This window comes from Limulus polyphemus, unplaced genomic scaffold, assembly GCF_000517525.1.
Source record: "Limulus polyphemus unplaced genomic scaffold, Limulus_polyphemus-2.1.2 Scaffold982, whole genome shotgun sequence".
Lineage (NCBI taxonomy): Eukaryota > Metazoa > Arthropoda > Merostomata > Xiphosura > Limulidae > Limulus > Limulus polyphemus.
Genome location: NW_013666592.1, coordinates 182,825 through 202,574, shown reverse-complemented (window position 1 = coordinate 202,574; position 19,750 = coordinate 182,825). Strand labels below are relative to the sequence as shown.

The window sequence follows — 19,750 nt, the reverse complement described above, 5'->3', positions numbered from 1 at the left end:
AACGAGCAAAGAAACAAGAAGAGAGACAACAACAGTGGCAAGAAAACCTGCAACAGTGGCAGCTCGAACAACAAAATAAACAAGAGAGATTACAACAGTTGTTGGAGGAAAAAGAAAAAGAAACAAGAAGAACGAGAAAAGAAACAAGAAGAGAGACAACAACAGTGGCAAGAAAACCTGCAACAGTGGCAGCTCGAACAACAAAATAAACAAGAGAGATTACAACAGTTGTTGGAGGAAAAAGAAAAAGAAACAAGAAGAACGAGAAAAGAAACAAGAAGAGAGACAACAACAGTGGCAAGAAAACCTGCAACAGTGGCAGCTCGAACAACAAAATAAACAAGAGAGATTACAGCAGTTGTTTGAGGAAAAAGAAAAGAAACAAGAAGAGAGATTACAACAGCTATTGGAGGAGAAAGAAAATAAACAAGAAGAGAGAATACAACAGTGGCAAGAAGAACAAATGGAAAACATTAGTAAATTTAAAAGCGAATTAGATACATTAAAGTATGATCTATTGTCTTTTATACAAGGAGGATACATTGACCATCGATTTAATCAGCCCCAGACAATGGCAAGCCCCTTCCAGAGCCCGCAGCTAAACCCTAATGCAGACATCTTCAGTCCTGTTAGAAGTCACATCTCAGATATGAATGTCAGTAATAGAAGTGATCCAGTAAGAAGGAAGCCACAGGAATAGATGGCAAAGCACCGTGGGAAGCATATAGAGCACAATTTGAGCTACTGGCTGAGATGAATGGATGGACAGGGGAGCAGAAAGCAGTATATCTGGCAACGACCTTGAAGGGACAACCACTAGAAATACTTGGACAGTTGTCAGCAGACGACAGACACAACTATAGAGCACTGGTAGCAGCTCTAGAACTCAGGTACGGAACCCAAAATCAGTCAGAAGTCTACAGGGCTAGGTTCAGGACGAGAGTCCGTGCTAAAGGGGAGAGCCTGCAAGAGCTGGCACAGGACTTGGAAAGCATGGCACACAAGGCCTACCCAACTGCACCACCCGATCTCCTCAAGTTGTTGCTGAGGGATCAGTTCGTAGATGACTTGGACAGTCCACAATTTAAGATACAAGTAAAGCAAGCACACCCCTCTACCATGCAGGATGCAATGGCCAGAGCTCTCGAATATCCTGTTCCTTCATGAATGCCCTAGCATTTACTAGACATGTATTAGTCTTGTATATATAAGACGTTCACAACATGACGGTACAACAGTGTAATGAGTAATTGAATGTATGTGGACAAAATATTGTTGGCCACGTGAGACGTGAGTTATAGCATTGTTATAGAGCGACTGTTGAAATTAAGTGTATCGTAAAGTTGTATTCGGAAAGAATAAACCAGTTTTATTTAAGAAAGGACTTGTGTCGCTAAAGTTTCGTCGGAACGAATTTACGGAAAATTAACGAGTGAACTGAGACGTAACAATATTTAAAACCCATTTTCCATTTATTTGCCTAACACACTAAATTATCTAAATCCTTTTGTAAAGCAGCAGCATCTTCTTCACAACTAGCAACACCCAAGACTTTAACATTATCTGCAAATTTAAATTATTTATTGACCATTCCTTAATCTATGTCATTGAGGTAAATAAAAAAGAGCAAAGGTCCTTAGACTGAGCCCTGATGTAGCCCATTTGTGTTATTAATCCAGTTTGATTGAACTCCATTTATAACAATCCTCTGCTTTCTCCCATCCAGCCACTCCTCTATCCAATTTGCTAACTTATTCCCCACACTTATATAGAAATTTTTTTACAAGCCTTTTATGTGGCACCTTGTCAAATGTTTTCTGAAAATCCAGATACATCAAATCTATACCCTAACCCTCATCTACATAAACAGTAACATTTTCAAAGAATGTCTCAAGAATTTTAAGGTAAGATTTTCCCTTAGTAAAACCATGTTGACTATCCAATATAATTCTAAACTTTGTTAAATGGCTTTGCAAAACATCTTTTATCAGACTTTCCAAAACGTTTCCCACAATTGATGTAAGACTAATGGGCCTATAATTACTGGGACAATTTTTATCACCTCCCTTGAAAAGAGGAGTGACATTAGCTAAATTCAAATCCTCTGGTTCTTGTCCACTATTCAAGGACTTACAAAAAAGCAGAATGTAATAACCCAGCACCTCATAATCATCAGCTACGAGCCTTCCTTTATTATCCCTCAAGGGTCCAACCCCAATCCTAACATTTTGTTTACCCTTAATGTACTTAAAGAAATCTTTATTGTTAATTTTAGTATTTTCAACCAACCTTTTCTCAAACGCCCTTTTTGATGTCCTAATTTCCTGTTTGATCAACTTTTTGATCTTTAATAACTTTCTAAATCTCCCGCCATACCAATGAATTTAAATTTCTGAAACTTATGATGCTTTTCTATAATTTTATCTTTTATAATGTTGCATCAGCGAGATCTCGTGACTAGTATCACGCCACCCGTTTCCTAGAACTATCCTGTTCCTTCGGGAGTGCTCTAGCATTTGCTAGATTGGGGGTGGCCTGGTATATATAAGATGGTCACGGCGTGACGTGACAATGTGTGTAGGTAGTGAGTAATTGAACTGCAGTCAGAAAGTATTGTTGAAGTTAACGTTCGTTGTTATAGCGTTTGTTATAGAGCGACTGTTGAAAATAAGTGTATCGGTAAAGTTATATTCAGAAAGAATAAACCAGTTTTATTAAGTAAGGACTTGTGTCGCTAAAGTTTCGTCGGAACGAAGTTACGGAAAATCAACTAACGAACGGAGACGTAACAATACTTTTTATGAGCAAATCTGGTTTTGTATTTGCAGCCACCCTTTCCTTTCTATAAGGAATATATTTGCCTTGAATATTTAAAAATGTATCATTTACAAATTTCCCCATTTGATCTCCAAATAACTTCGCTGCCTAATTCACAACAGATCATTTTTGTCGCATCCCTTCAAAATTAGCTTTTTTGAAATTTGTAACCGAAATATCATTATTCTTTATTTTTACATGCAGCAAAACATTGAACCTAATAGAACAATGATTACCTGCACCCAGATGTCCCCCAATTTCCACCATCTCAATCATTTCTATATTTGAAGTTAACAATAAATCTAAAATAGCATTGTTTCCAGTAGGTTCCTTGACAAATTGGTGAAGAAAGCCATATTGAACAGTTTCCAAAACTTTCCTCCTTCACGGTTTGACTCTAGCATCTCCTAATTTATATGCCTGAAATTAAAATATTTTTATGTCTGTAATATAAACAAATAATATATGTCACAATATAATCATATATAATTAAAAGAGAAAACCCAAAAAGAAACGTCCATTAATATAAGTGCAATCATACTAATTAATATATATTCAAACAGTTTAACGTTAAAAATAAATTGTTTCTTCTGTGAACATATTTTGCAACATAGAAAAATAACCAATGGATGCGTTCAAGAACAGAGACGCTCTGTAGCTGATACGTAATCTTGAGTTCCGAACGATCCGCTTTTCTTGCGCTCTATGAGAGCGGCTACATTAAAGCAATCTCGAGTCTTATCATGGCGACTTCTAAGGGTGTTCTTCTTGTTATGACTGTCTTCGTTTAATGAAAGAGGTTTTCTTTTTAAAATAAGTTATCTATTAAAAAAATATTATTCCGCTTGGTCGACGTTGAGTTCAGTGTACATAACTATAGGTAATATTACAATCATAAGTCCTTAAGTCAGCAGTGCCGACAGTATTGCTAATAGTGAGGATACTCATCCGATTAATACATGCCTTAGAATCATAATCAGTTTTAAATTTATGTTATTGCACAATACTAGTTAGAACGGTATATGAAATTAACTGCATTCTTTACTGGAATATTTTTTAGCTCTTATCCATCTAGACAATTTGCTTTGATTAGAAGTTATTGATAGTGACTAGTTAACCCACAATGAGTAAGAGTTCGTTTAAAACCACCACTAGAGCGGCTGCGCAGTAACGTAGCAACTAAACAACGCTAGGTAGTTGTACTCGATTGAACGCAACCAATGACTTAATATTCCCTCTTCGGTTTAAAATGTCCTATCTAAATGTTTCGATAGGCTAATGGTACACCAGGGTCCTGTTGGTGTACGTATCTAAATATAGCAAACGCCCCCTGGAGGCTCTGATTTTTTACGACATTGAATAATCTCCTTAACTAACGTTACAACGTATATAAAATAGAAAGTAGCATCAGCATTATAATATATTTTTTCGATGTTTCGTAGATAGTGAGCTACGATTTACATTTTTCACGGAAAACGACTTCTGGAGGACAAATAACCGGTAAAAATTCTATTTCAATGTCATAGGTCACGCTTAAGTTAATTATACACAGTTTATAATTTTATATTTTACATCATTTTTTTAAACTTAAGTATAGTGAATAATTTTGCATCGTATACAGCCACTAATTTAGTAATTAACGGGTGATCAAGTTCAGATACATTTAACCGAATTAGAATATCTCTGAGAAAAAATCAAGTTAAACTGGAGATGACTTTTAACTTATTATTATTATTTATTCTAACTCTTAAGGATTTCAAATTAGAGGTGTGAAATCTGTGAATTAGTGTAATGTATCAGTTAAGAGTAATATGAAAAATATATATATTTATGCAATTTATAATTGATTATTAGGTTTATTGGTTTCATTGCTGCTCTAGCTTTCAGTGTTACCATTAAGTTCGTAATATTATATTTTTCAGATAAGAAATATACATTATTTGTGTATAGACTTGTTAATATTAACGTTAGTGAAGCATTGTCGACACACAACAATGTTACTGTTGTTGTTAAGGTTAGGCTTACTCTGGGATAGAAGATATTAAAATTATGTTTGTTTTCTTATATGTGAGAGTTTCCTGTTACAGTGAATTGATAGAGGGGTAGAGATATGGTTGAAACTTTGTCAATAAGTAGACGGCGAAAGTTGGTTTTTTAATAACTTTAGAAAATTCTTAACATTACGGACAAAGTAACAACACCAGAAGCTGATCGTGTACTTCTAGTCATCATATAGTGGTACGCTTAGGCCTAATGAGTAACGAAACAGTCTACAGTTAGGTTCTAGTTTGACAATTTTCGTTTTTTTGGGAAGAAGTTTTTAAATTTATATATATATATATATATATTTTGGGTAAGTGATATATATATATGTGGGAATGACATAAAAATAACTAATTATACATAACATATATGTATTTATTCATTTATTATACACATATATGTAATATAAGGACAACAAGGGACCTATTGGCCCATCTGTGCTATCCCATTCAATAAACTAAACTTTCAAATGAAAATAAAACCCTCAAAACTAGCCTTATCATTCAAATATTTATGAAGCATTTCCTTAAAAATCTTAAATTAACTGCATCCACCACATCAGAAGATAGCCCATTCCAGATACCAACCATCCTGTTAGAAAAATAAAGCTATCTTAGCTGAAGATGACTCTCTATCCTGTGAAAATTTATACTTGTGCCCCCAAGTTCTACTTAGTGCGAAGAAAGATGATACATCAACTCTATAAGTTTCCTTAACAATCTTAAATACTTTGGTCAGATTCCCTCTAACTCTTTTATTTTTCAAGAGAAAAGTATTTTAGCACTCCTAACCTGACCTCGTATGACAACCTTTCCATCCCAGGTATTGTCCTAGTAGCTCTTCTCTGAACCCTTTCTAACAATTCATTGTCTTTCCTAAGGTAAGCAGCCTAAGACTGAATGTAATGCTTCAAATGTTTTCTAACCAGTGACCTGTACATTTAAATTAGACTTGTATTTAATATTTTTGTAGATAAAACCTATATCCTTGTTTGCCCTGCTTTCAGCAACAGCACATTGTTTGAATGGCTTAAGAGAATTATCAACTAGAACATCAAGATCATTTTCTTACAAAACACTGTTAAGGTTATCTGCATTAAACTGTGCTCCTAATTCAATTTATGGTATCCTATGTGCATTACCTTGCATATATTATAGCTAACTGCCATCTGCCAGTTATTTGCCCAACTATCCAAATAATCCAAATCCTGTTATAAAGGAGAAGCATTGTTCTCCTAGCCAGCAATGTTCAAAACCGTAATATCATTATCAAATTTAAATAATGTATTGACCATTCATTCATCTATGTCGGAAATAGCAAGGTCCTAACACTGAGTCCTGACATACCTCAATTGTGACCACTGGCATATCCAGGAATTTGAAAGGGAGGGAGTCTTAACATTCATATTTGCATATAATTTCTATTTATTTTTATAATATTTAATCTATAACTTATTTTACATTGGTTAAATGAGTGTCATGGCAAATGACACTAGTACAGTTTCACTGAACTACATTTATAACAACTCTGTTTTCTTCCATCCAGCCAGTTTTCTATCCAATGAGCCAACCTATTCATTACACCTACAACGAAATTTTTTTTTAACAAGACTTTTATGTGGTATCTTGTCAAATCTAGATGCACCAAATCTACATCCATACTCTCATCTACATAAGTAGTAACATTTTCAACTACTGTTAAAAGATTACTAAGGCAAGATTTTCCCTTAGTGAAACCATGCTATCTATCCAACAAAATTTTAAACTTTGTTAAAAGACTTTGCAAAGAATGTTTCACAGACTTTGAAAAACTTTCCCCATTGATGGTGTAAGACTAATATGCCTATAATTACTGGGAACATTTTTACTACCACCTCCTTTGAAAAGAGGAGTAACATTAGCCAACTTCCAGGCATGTGGCACCTTTTCAATAATCATTGAATGCAAAATGCTCTTAAAGTGGAAAACATTTAATGTGCTTAAATTTGAATCATTCATGTAAAACTTTTCATATTGTGAGACAGGCTGTTCCAAGTACTATATAAAAAAGATTGTTTTGCACTGTAAAAAGTTTTCCACATTAAGCATTTTAGACTGTTCCTTGACATGAACACAAAATCCTACGTATACTATAGTTTAAATAAAGTATAAGCTCAGTGTAATAACTTTATTAGAAGTTAAAACATACACAATATTCCTTAATGACATTTGAATTTTTCAATCATCAGCATAAATTCAAGGAAAAGTGTCTGTTCAGGATCATATTTGAATAAAATGCTGAGAGTTGTAACTAAGAAAGCCATATGTAAATATTATCATAATTATTACAAGCATTGAATTTGAGATGAATTATAATAATAGCAATAATAACTTAGTTTGATGAAATCTAAGTTGGTGTCTTGGATTAGTAAGCCTATGTGCAATCCAAAACAAAGTTAGAATAGCAAAAATGTCATTATTTCATCAATAATTGGGCTTTGAATTTATACTATAGTACTTTGATAGAGAAGTAACTTGAACACCTAGCTCAATTTTATATCTAGACAGTGGTTAACGTACAGGATCAGCATGCTGAATTGTAACCGTAAAAATTAATTTTTGTTCGTGATAAACACTACAGTATTTTTTAATTTAGGTAATTGTCATAGAAATAATGTTTATTAGAAATATCAAAATTTGTTGTTGTTTAATATACTATAGAAATACAAGATAAGCTGCCTTTGGCCCTGGAAAAATACAACAATTATAATCTTCTGTTGTAATATAAATTTAACAGATGTACAGAATGTTATGAAATTATTAGAGAAGGTTTAATACTAGACTTATAATTTAAGGACTGTGCTTTCCATAGAAATTGAGGCCATGACCAGTATAAAGATTTACTTTCATAAGTTATGATGTGATGAAATTTGTATTATTTTATCACAGCAAAAATGTTCAATATATGGTATTAGTGAACTGAAAAAAATACTATAAAAACAAAAGTGAGCTTCTGATACTAGAGAAAAATTTACCTTTTAGTCCTGATGCTATGATGAAACGGAAGAAAAGCCCCCTTCTCCTTCGTAAGGGTGGCTCGTCTAGTGACAGCAGTGGTACACCAAAGCAGTCCACTCCTCCAACGTCCACATCTTCTCTTGTCTCAGGGGCTTCACAACAGTATCTTACGCCTAGTAGTGTAACTTTAACAAGCACACCATTATCTCACACAAGTTCCGTGGCAGGAAGTTTGCGGGGAAACTCTCAGTTTTATACTAGTTTAGGGGATGACAGTACAGTTACTGATGATGTATCTGACATCCAGGTGAGGTGTATATAAGTGTGTGTGCATGTGCCTAAATAAATGTTGGATTGGTATAAACTTTTAAGAGAAAGAATTTTGAGATCAAATTTTTCACAAAATAAAGATACAAGCTGGTTCATTTATGAAATTATTATTGAATAATAATAATAATAATAAAAAATATAGTGTAACTTAGAAAATTATTATTTTTCAAGCAGTATTTAAGTTTCATCATTTTATAATAACTGGAATTACTAATAAGAAAACATAAAATACAAAACAAACTATAACTGTTTCTTTCAAACTTATAGGCATGTAAATATGAAATTAAATATATATTGTCAGGATTAGCTAGAGCTGGGTGATTAACTCAAATCAATATAATTGATTACCTTTTAGCATCAGTTACATTAATGAATGTGATATAAACCAGTCATATAATTGAACTTAGTGTTTCTTGTTAGTATTGTTTTTGATTATTCCAACTATCCAAGTAATCAAAATATTACCATTATGATTTTTCATTATTATTTTTTGATTAATTTGGGATAACCAACAGTGCCTGTCACCAATTTTAGGATAATCTTTTACCAACAGATAGTGAGATATTTAATTGAGCAATTATTTGTGACCAGTGAAGCTTGAAGATCATTTAACATAGCACACACAGTTTTCCCTTATATTTTCATAATTTCTATCACTTTTTTTGATGGAACATACTGCAAACTGAACCTTGAAAGACTAACTTTCATAATATCTAATTAATCAATCCTTCATTTTTAAAGATATCCCAAAAAATTATTCTAAAAATCCAAAATACATTACATCCAGAAATAACTTGGATACATAATTGCTTGCAGCTTATTGCACCAGCCTCTTTAAGCATTTGAAATTTGGCATTCACAAGGATTACAATTATATTTTCAATAAAATTATATGTTATTAGTTTTTATACTAATATAAGACTATCACTATAATAAAACAAAATTATATTTTAGAGAAAAATGCTTAATCTTACTTAGCTTTTCACTTTTCATATCATTAAGTCCATCATGTTTTCATTAACATGGACAAGTAATTCTGAAACCAGAAACAATTGAACAGTGCAAGAGCAAACTAATATGTGCAGTTGGCTGAAGGACTGTTTATAACTCATCTCTTTCTGTGATTTGAACTTCTATCATAAGTAGACACTATTTATGCACAGTATGTATATTGAATATATCAATTATGAAAAGTCACTCCAACCAGTTTCACTAAATGATATAAATACTTTCCATGTGTATATGAATAAGTTTAACGACTGCAAGGCTCAACATTTTAAAATTTACCTGAAAAGTGAACCACATGTCATGAGGCTGGTTACAATTATTTCTAATTAAGTTAATTAAGAAAAATTAATTTTTTATCTATTTATTTATATGTTTATATATTTCTTTAATGTATATAAATATATATATGTACACAGGATTCAGCAAATACAATTAATGTCACCTATGGACCACCAGTTCCAAATGGTAGTATGGATACTCAGTCTACTCCAACAGTTCAGGGAGGTAGCACTGGTAGTGCTGATGAACCAGATGGAAACTCTTCTAATAATCCTCTTGATGCTCTCCGCACAAAGCAAGCAATCGAGAACCTTCATAAAAAGGTTGCTCGAACAAAAGATTTAATAAAGCTAGAGCAAACTGCTCGAGATGGTTAGTGACTTTGATGAATTTTATGACATTATATATTGTTAATTAAATTTTTAATCATAATTACACATAAATCCTTATGATAACAGTAGTTTATTGGATTTTTAATATAGATAATTAAGAAATATAATTATAAAGAAGTGTGTTTTGTATTAAGCATTTATTATTTGGAAATCAATAAATAGTCTGGGAGTTCAGTTGAATCAAGATTGGAAAATACTTTTGAGTTATTTCAGCAAGCATGATATAATGAAAAATTAGGAAGCACGACATAAATCACTAGAATTTATATTAGTAGGGGCACTGCTGTATATCAAAACTGAAGCATGGATAGAATCCAGGTTCAAAATCGAGTACTTTATCCAGAAAGCTGTACATTTGTATTGGGAAATTATTATATTTAAGAGTAGAAATACAATGTTGAAAAAGTCCATTTAAATCTGGGACATGTATTTACACAAGTATGCTTTATATTGATATGGAGTGTAGACTTAATAAGCATAATGCTTATGGATACAATGTAACATTAACTTGGGTCATTAAAAACTTTTTCTCGCACATCTTGCAAACATAAATGTACATAGCAAAGTATAAAGAAATTTACAAACATTATAATAAACAATATAAATTCATATTTAGTATAAAATTAATTGTGAACACTAATGTTTTTCAGTTGTAGGCATTCTTATTATAATTTTGGGTGTTTTTAATTTCTGAAACAACTGGCAGTTCGTAAAGATTTGTTATATGCCTACCTTTAAATATTAATGTCAATCAACACAACATTGAAAATAAAAATATGTAACAATTGTAATAAACAAGTTTACTTTTAAGAAATTCAATTTTATGAGTTATGAATGTTTTATCTAAAGTAAGATAAAATCTCAAATGTTTAAGTGGACAGCATATGAGTATTACCTGACAATTTATGTGATTTTGTACTACTGTATCCTAGAGTCCTATCTAATAATGAGTCTTAACAATATAGCATTTTATTTATTGTTGGTAAAATTATTGTTACTTATGGTAGTACAGAGTAGGGATTGTCATGAAACAAAATGCTGCCATAAAAACATCCCTTTAAAATGTCCGAATATTAAAAATGACTATTTCACAGTATTGGCTGAGCAGAACTAAAGCTTATTGTATTTATAAAGCTGCCTAAATTGCTATAAACATGTTTATGGAGTAAATCAAAATTTCAATGAATTTTCATCTAAGTAAGTAGGTAAGTGACTTTTCCAGACAAGTATACAGAGAAAATGATGAAAGTTGTCGCTCTAATTCTTTCACTTAAGTCTTCTGTTTGGAGTGCCAATGCTTTTCTTTCTTGTACCAAAAAGGATACTGGTATATATAAAATGGATGATGCGCTATTTTGGACATATAATTAGACTTGAGGGAAGGTTGGTAGAGATCCTGATGAGTAATAAAACCAAATTGGGTGTATGCGCACCCCATGCTTGGTATTTCTGGTGCCCAAAAATATAGCTAATAAAAAGGAAAGAAAGAAGTATAATAAAAAATAATAATTTTAATTATATAAGGAAACCCCACCCCCCACACACACATGTAACCTAGCTAGCTATAGTAATACAGAAAGTTTTATTGATACAAAGAAAGAAAGTCCAAACTACAAAAACTGAGTTACTTAATTTCTAAAATATTTTATCCCTACTTTGGAAAATCACTGTAAAAATGTTAGATAAATATTTTTTAATTTTAAGCAACTCATTTTTTTAGTTTTGCCTTTCTTGTTTCAATATTTTTTGTAGCTCTAAAACTGTCTATATTACTATAGCTAGTTAGGTTACGTATATAATGATCCCTGTTTGTCTTTATATAATTTAAAAATTTCTTCTTATTCTTGTGGCATAAAAGAATAATATGTTATTTTGTATTTAGATGGTCTTTCTTCATATATCATTCCTTGACTGAGGTTTTGTTAATTAATTTAATTTCAGAAAATGTTAATGAATACCTGAAACTTGCAGCTAGTGCTGATAAGCAGCAGCTTCAACGGATAAAAAACGTTTTTGAAAAAAAGAACCAGAAATCTGCACAGACAGTAGCTCACCTACAAAAAAAAATTGGAAAACTATGTAAAGAGAGGTAGAGATCTAGAAACCCATGGTCTACCTGCTAGTCACTGGCAGGCAAAAGGCATGCTACGTGATATGGGACAAGGAATAAGGTTTGGCATTTAAAATAAAAAAATTCTGTATGAATAAGTTATAACAACAACTGAGAAAGCCTTAAATATGCTTTAATTCAGGCCAACTAAATATTTGTTTTTATTAGCATTATCATTTCTTTTTTGTGTAGAAGTTTTTCTAATGATTAGTTCTTTGAGTGATATTATGGAGGTGTGTGTATGTCTTTTTCTCAGTAGTCTACTTTTTACAATTTTTAAAGCAAGCTTGGTAAGTTTTGGAGGTTCTTTTAGCATTATGGCTAATTTTATATGATTTTGTATGTATGTTGAACCACCTTTATGTAAATATTTGTTTGCACTGTAAATCAATACAGTCATACACATTTGTTTTTCAAAAGTGAGTCCTAATAATGGATGTTAATATAAAATAAATAATGATGTGTTATAATAGTTTACTCTAATTCTGATATGTAAATAACATAAATAAAAATCGATAATAATTACACTTAACAAATGTAATATAGTTCACGTCATAAGTGTTATTGCTCATGCAGTTTATGATATAAATAGTGTTTCAACCACCACTATGTTTTCCAATACGGTACATTACCTCCTCTCTTTCAATGCTGCCCACTATATGCAAAATCAATTTTTATGCATGCTACAAGCCTTCTATCTCCCTTCCATTGGAATTGACTGATTCCAGTGCATCTCAATCCTCTACCAATATGAGTGCAACATACTCTCATGATGCATGTGACTCCCTCTGTTCAACTTAACCAAACTGTTACTTCTTGTTTGACAGTACTCGTGTTCAGGCGTTTTTCTTTTGGTGCTCTTTTAACAGTTAAAACTCCAAAGTTGGATTTCTTTATTGTTATTTTTTTCTTTACATTGAAGAAATCTTTTAATTTAAGTTCATTTCCCAGTCTTTATTTTTTCCCTCACACTTGTATATTTTACATCAAACACTTTTGTTTGACTTGTGTATTTCTTCTAGGAATTTTGAGGTTCGTCTTTCCACTTCAGTTGTCATACCTAAAGCACTATTGTCACAGGCTGCAGTTGGAGGAGACCCGTCATTGGATTTCTCTGCTATTATCCATTGTGAGATTGACTGTTATATGGGTAAACCTTCTTCTCCTGAACTTGCCCCTCTAATCCTCCTGAACAAGGCGAACTAGTTTGGGCTGATGAAGATTTGAAAGCCTTTCTACCCCACTGGATTTTGCTGTGTTTTTCCCTACCCCTCCTGCAGAATTGGCTAGACCTAATACTTCATTTTTCAGCATGATTTCTCAGGTATATTATGTTTTATCTACTTCTCTGTTTTTCTATGAATCCTTATTACCTCTATGTTTGTCATCTTCGGCTCTCGCTTTACGATTATGGTTTCACTGTAGTTGGGATTTTTTGGGTCGCGATGAGACCTTGTCCTTGGGACATTTGCCGCCTTTTTCTTTTTTTGGATTTCTGTATTTTTTCTTTGGTGATATGTTTTTGATCATGTATCTTAGATGTTGGAATCTCGTAAGTAATCTGTGCATCAACACTTGACCCTTTCCTCTTTGGTTGCACATTTGCTGCAGTTGGAGCTACGATACACCCCTATTCCTTTTCCATTCTGATCCTTATCTACCCGTCCCTGTCCTTCTTCCATGGGTTTCTCATCTCGTCATTTTATTGAGCTTTTATTCTGGAGTGGGAGCTTGAATATATTATATTGTTAGCCTTTGGTGATCTTTCACTATATTTCCATGAGTTCTTTGGGTTTTATTAGAGGGACTTGTCATACTATTTCTTTCCCCATCTCCTTTGGCACCCTTTTCCTTCCCCATGACTTGGGACCCTGCCACCAGCCTGCATCTGTCCAAGGCGGTATAAGATTTTCTGTCTCTATAGGCTGTTGCACTTGTTCATCATCTTCCTCCAAGCTGTTTGTTGTCCTCGCACTAAACCAAAGATAGGTGGCGTGTACTAGGTTTCTCATTTTCAATCTGCCCTGTTTCACCTTGTTTCTCACCTTCAGGTGGGCTTTTTCTCCAGGTTTATCAATGACATAGAGGAATGTTGCGAATGCTTATGTGGATATTCTGACATTTCGTCAATCGCGACCCTCTCTTTGGTTTATTCTCCATGGGGTGGTTTCTCTGTTTTGTGCACTGCCCTTTGGACTCTCTTCGGCCCTGTATGTTTTGTTGAGCATTCAGAGCAATCATTCATTACTTATGCTCTTGGGTTGCACTTTCCCCTTTCTTTGGTTGACTAGCTACTGTTCACTCATTCCAAACAGGAGTCTGACTGTTACCCTTATCAGCTGCTCGTAGAGGCAGCTCTTATGGGCTGTTAATCAAGTTGGAGAAGTCCTTACTGCAACCTATCTAATATCTTGTCCATTTTGGTGTTTTCTTTTTCTACACATATCTTATACATACTCATCTTCAACTTTGTTAAATGGGTTTTCAGTTTGATTATAGCTTGCGAAGTTGTATCGCATTTGGGGATGTGATCTTCCATGGTAGCCCTTACCCCTTTAGGTCAGGCTCAGATACGGGCCCTTTCATAGGCTTTTCATGACCAGTGGAATTTTGCATGGATCCATTATTGACTCTTATTACCCTTCCTTCTACCTATGTCATTGAACAGCATTGGTGGTTAGATATGACTCGCACATTAGTAGGTGTCCCACTTCCTCCTCCTTGTCTGATTTTCCACATTTCATGGATGCATTCCTTCAGGGATGGGGGGGGAGGCATGATCAGTTGGTAGATTCAGGGTTTTTGGTCTGTGGCCGAGAGGTCTTATCCTATCAGTGTCCTGGAGTTTCTCGCTGTAGGTCTTGCTTTGGTTCATTCTCTCCATCTGGCCCAAAATCATCTGCTAATGATTCATTCTGACTTTTCTTCAGTGGTTGCTTATCTCAATCGCCAGGGCAGCATCCATTCTCTAGCCTTTTGTATTCATACATTGGATCTTCTTTTTGGGCCCACACACTCCATATTTTTATCATTTCATGTCATGTTCCAGGTGCTTTCACTCTTATCGTGGGTTGGATTCCTGTCTAGACAACATTTATATGGCAGAGTGGTCTCTCGAACCTTTAGTTTTCCAGTATTTTTGTCTTCAGTGGGATACTCCTCACATTTAGGCTTTTGCTACGTCCCTTAACCACAAATTGCCTTGGTTTTGATCTCCAGTTCCTTGTCTTCTTGCTCTGACTATTGATGTTTTCAGTCAGAATAGGACCTACAAATTTGTCTATTCTTCTGTTTTCTTTCTTCTCCGGATAATTTCATTCATCCTTGACACTGTGTTCAGTTCTTCTGATAGCTTTTTCCTGGCTGCCTCAGCTGTGGTTTCTGTATCTTCACCAGCTCCAACTTCCTCCTCCGTTACCGTTTTTGCTGTTTCTGTCCTTTTTTTCACCACCCTCAATCACTGGTGTTTCATCCAGACCTTCCTGTCCTTCATCTACGTGCCTGGTTTTCCTCTGCTCATTAGTGAGATTATCCGGCTTCTCCCAATGGTTAGCCTTTTTTCTGGCTTGTTTCATTCATTCTTCCTACATAGAAGTTTCTCAACACAAATGGAATTTTTCTGTTGTTGGTTTCTGGGTCCAGTAGTTCCCCAGATCAATCCACTGTTCTTCGTCATGCGAATTTACTCCCTTGACGTTTGAATCGGGGGTCTTCCACCTCCTTTATCTCGAATTTTGGGGCTGTACTGTCCCCTCACCTGCACTAGTTACCTACACGTTCTTTCTGGATGTGTTCCTTCCGGATTTGTCATTTGCTGCAGTGGGCTACCCTTCCAGATGAGGATATTAATATGGTCCTGCACTGCCTTACTTTGCCTATGTTTGATCCACTTTTCCAGTGCTTCTTGTTTCACTTTCCCCTATGTCTTTCTTCCTTCTCCTATTTACCTGTGGATGTCAGTGGTCTGTTTATTTGTCATTGATGTTTCATGTACTCTTTATCCTTCTACATATCTTCTCCTTTCTCCTTATCGTTTTTCCTCCCTAACACTTTGGTGGCTCGTGAGGATAACTCCCCCGTTTAGCTGCTTTCCCTTCTTATCATTTCACACCTATATCCTCATCCTGATCTGGTTAGACTTTTATGTCCTGTACGTGCTCTTCTTTCTTATATTGCCTGGACGGCTTCTTTATGTGGTGTCTGTTCCCGCCTCTTTCTTCCTTGACAACTGTCCTCTGTTTGTGTTCTTTTTCCTTCCGCCTTCTTGAGTTGGGTTCGGTTCTTCATGTGATTGGCTTCTTCCTCTTTCTCATCTTCCTCCCGTAGTTTGTTCTGAATGTCTTCTTACCCAAAATCGACACCTTACCTTTTAATTTTCATTTCATCTTCTTGTTTCACCTTCCCCTATGTCATTCTTCATTTTCTTATTCGCCTGTGGACGTCAGTGGTCTGTTTATTTGTCATTGATGTTTCATGTACTCTTTATCTTTCTACATATCTTCTCCTTTCTTCTTATCGTTTTTCCTCCCTAACACTTTGGTGGCTCGTAAGGATAACCCCCCCGTTTAGCTGCTTTTCCTTCTTTTCATCATCCTTTGGAGGTACTTCTTCAGTCGGGCATATCGAGTACCAATGATACGTTAATCTCTCACTATGTTATAATTCTATGGCTGCGCAATGCACACTGTAGAGATGGGGTGTTCCACAAGATAGGTTTATCCTCACAATAAGATTGCTTCATAAGTTTGCCCTTCCCAGAATGGTCCCACCCATGGACTACATGGGTAAAGCAGAAGGGGGGGATAACTGTCCATTCCTTCCATGTCTTGTATTGAATAAATTGGTATGGTCTGCTTTTAAAAATAGAGTTTCGTGGTCACCCATTGCACTGTCTTAGGTGATGTTGTTCATCCAGAATCTCCACCACATTTTACCCATCTTTTCTTCTAGTGGAGTTTGAGAGTTTTTACCACTTTTCAGTTCCAAGCTGCTGGGATGGTGGACCATGGAAACATCCTCCTGAATGGGTTAATGAAATACAAAGAAAATATAGCAATGATTATAAAAACCATTCAGTTGAGAGTAGGATGGTGTTGTTCTGCTGGTGTAGATGATGTCGTATCCTCCAATATGAAGCATAAAAACAAATGCAAGTGAGATGTCTAAATTGCAGTTCACCCCTTCAATTGGGATCCCTCGTCCTACCCCCATTTGGATGTTGGTTCCCAGTGGCTAGGTTTTAGATTTAAAGTAGAACCAATCAACACAAGCCCTCACACATGTATTACAGATGTCTATACTCCTCCCTCATTTATACTCTATCAGTGTTGTGGGTCATGGTGGAGGTACTTGTAGATTGTATGGTTCCATTATTCCTCAATGTTTCCTTTCCCAAGGATGTTAATGAGCTTGGGGTAATTCCAGTCAATTCAACTTTCAAGGGAGATGGCTTACATTATGTATACATCGTTTTGATACCAGATGTCAGATTCCCGGGTTAATCTATCAAGTTATCACATTCACGTGTGCCCGTTCATGAGTCGGGGGGGGGGGGTACTAGATTCCCTCTGGTCTCATGAACTTGAGGTGAATGGCTGGGTTTTGAATTTTAGTTGACTTGCAACCGATATATGATCCTTTTTCCTACCCCACATGGATGTCGGTACCTGGCAGCCGGGTTTGGGATTGTAGTTGACTTATCGATGGTGTGATTCTCATCCTACCCTTGTGTGGATGTCGGTTCCTAGCAGCATGGGTTTGGGATATAGTTGACTTGTCATGTACAATTCGTCGCACCAAAGCCACTCTACACCTAGGGGCACATCCCTTTCATTTGACCCAATTTTATAATTTCTGGAATTGAGTTTCATAAATATGGCATGGTTTGGATTACTTTCCAGCCATAGTTCTCTCTCAATTGGATGTGCTCTGTTTTATAAGTGGTGCAATTCCCCACATCAGATCTTAGGATCTGATTGTTTTATCCTAGGGAGTGTCCTTCAGATGCTTTCAAAGGATGCTTCTTTCTTTCTGTCACACCGGTCCCTCCAGCTATTTATATAAGAAGAGGTAATGTACTGTATCGGAAGTTATAATTTTCCTACACTGAAAATGTATTTCCGATAGGTACTTACATCCTCTCACACTTCCCACCCTTGCATCTTCTGCCAAAACTTGAGGTGATAGTTTGGTAGAATTGAATAGAAGGAGTCACATGTGTCATGAGAGTATGTCGCACTCTTATTGGTGGAGGATTGACGCATGATGATTTGCATGGGGGATGCATTGGAATCGGTCAATTCCAATGGAGGGGAGATAGAAGGCTTGTGGTATGCATAATTTTTATTATTTTTTTTGCATACGTAGGGTAGCACTGAATGAGAATAGCTATTTATCTGAGAAGAGGTAAGTACCTATCGAAATACATTTTCCGTGTAGGAAAATTATAACTTTTGTATTCCAGCTGGCCTAATTAACCCTTGTATTGAATGAAAGGCCTTTTTGGCAGTATATATGACAGATAAAATGTGGTTGTTATATAGTCGTCTTTACTTTCACTCATAAATTCTTAATGTTACTAATATAGTTTTCTCCCCTTGACTATTTGGTTGCCTGAAACCTCTGTGGGAAGAAGGAGCAGGACTTGATTTTAGCAGTCATCCGAGTTGACTAAAATACTTCCTTGGAAGACCAACTTAAACCTCCGGGTTATCCGACAGACGACTAATGCCCTGGAACAGACCCTTACTTAAAACAGCATTGTAGTCTACTGTACACTTATCTATGCCCACACTACACACATAATGTTGACTTCAATTCTTGACCAAAATTCCCTAACTATGAACTCCCACAAAAATATCTTTTGGTCCATTTTTTTAAAAAGGATTGTACTTTGTACAATAGAAATGTTGGTACAATCTACCAAAAGGGGCTGAAAACATTAAGAAAGGTTTGCATTTGTTTGTGATTGGCTAATAATGCTGTTTTTGTTATTAAACTTTCTATTGTGGGCAAGTTGCACGAAAATTTTGTATGGAGTACAAATGAGCGTTTCTTCTAACTTTCAATATAGTAAGTATATCTTCACAAAATTTGGCAGTCTTTCAGTTAATATTATAAGTCTTTCACATACAAAAAATCATACTTTTAGTGAAGTATTTTTAATAAAATAAAAAAGATTTGTCCATGAATATATTGAGTATTTGTTTTGAATAGTCTGTGTGAAATATAATTTTCATGTTAAAATTAAAAATACTTTTCCTCATTCAAAAATCACAAATTTCCTTGTGTAATCCCTAAAACCTCCTAAATGATTGTCAAACTTTTTTTTTTCAGTAAAACTTTATAGGGTAATGAAAATAACAGATAAACTATCTCAAAATAGAATCAGTCAATTTGACCGACCTCGTTACCACCAAAAAAATCAAAATAAACCTAAATTATCCTTTTTTTTCTTTCTAGAATGACTTCAAATTGTAACATGAAATTACATTCGTTTATTCTAATAGCTCATAACAATATACATCTATTTATAATTAAATTTTATTATTTTGAACCTTGTTTAACTACTATCCGCACCATTATAAGTTGTAAATTGCTTGTGGCGCGTGTAGTTAACGTTATGCTAACAATTACATTACCCACGAGCAGCTCTCGTGTATGCCTTGTGAAACATTTTTATTATAATAATATTATTATTATTTGTTTTACCTAAACTAATCTTAACAAACCTAAAAGGATCCCTATTTTTACATTTTAGTTACTTTTATAATTAT

General features: G+C 34.6%; 1 protein-coding gene across 1 annotated transcript in view; it reads left to right on the top strand.

Annotated features, from left to right (window-relative positions):
- Nucleotides 1-4,827: 4,827 nt before the first annotated feature.
- The window catches only part of LOC106461538 (transmembrane and coiled-coil domains protein 2-like), a 41,783-nt gene continuing 26,860 nt past the window's right edge, over nucleotides 4,828-19,750 (top strand). Inside the window, 5 exon segments of the mRNA XM_022388528.1 lie at nucleotides 4,828-5,055; nucleotides 7,881-8,163; nucleotides 9,611-9,845; nucleotides 11,807-11,925; nucleotides 11,927-12,036. Of these exon segments, the coding sequence (XP_022244236.1) occupies nucleotides 7,891-8,163; nucleotides 9,611-9,845; nucleotides 11,807-11,925; nucleotides 11,927-12,036 (737 nt within the window). The 5' untranslated portion in view covers nucleotides 4,828-5,055; nucleotides 7,881-7,890.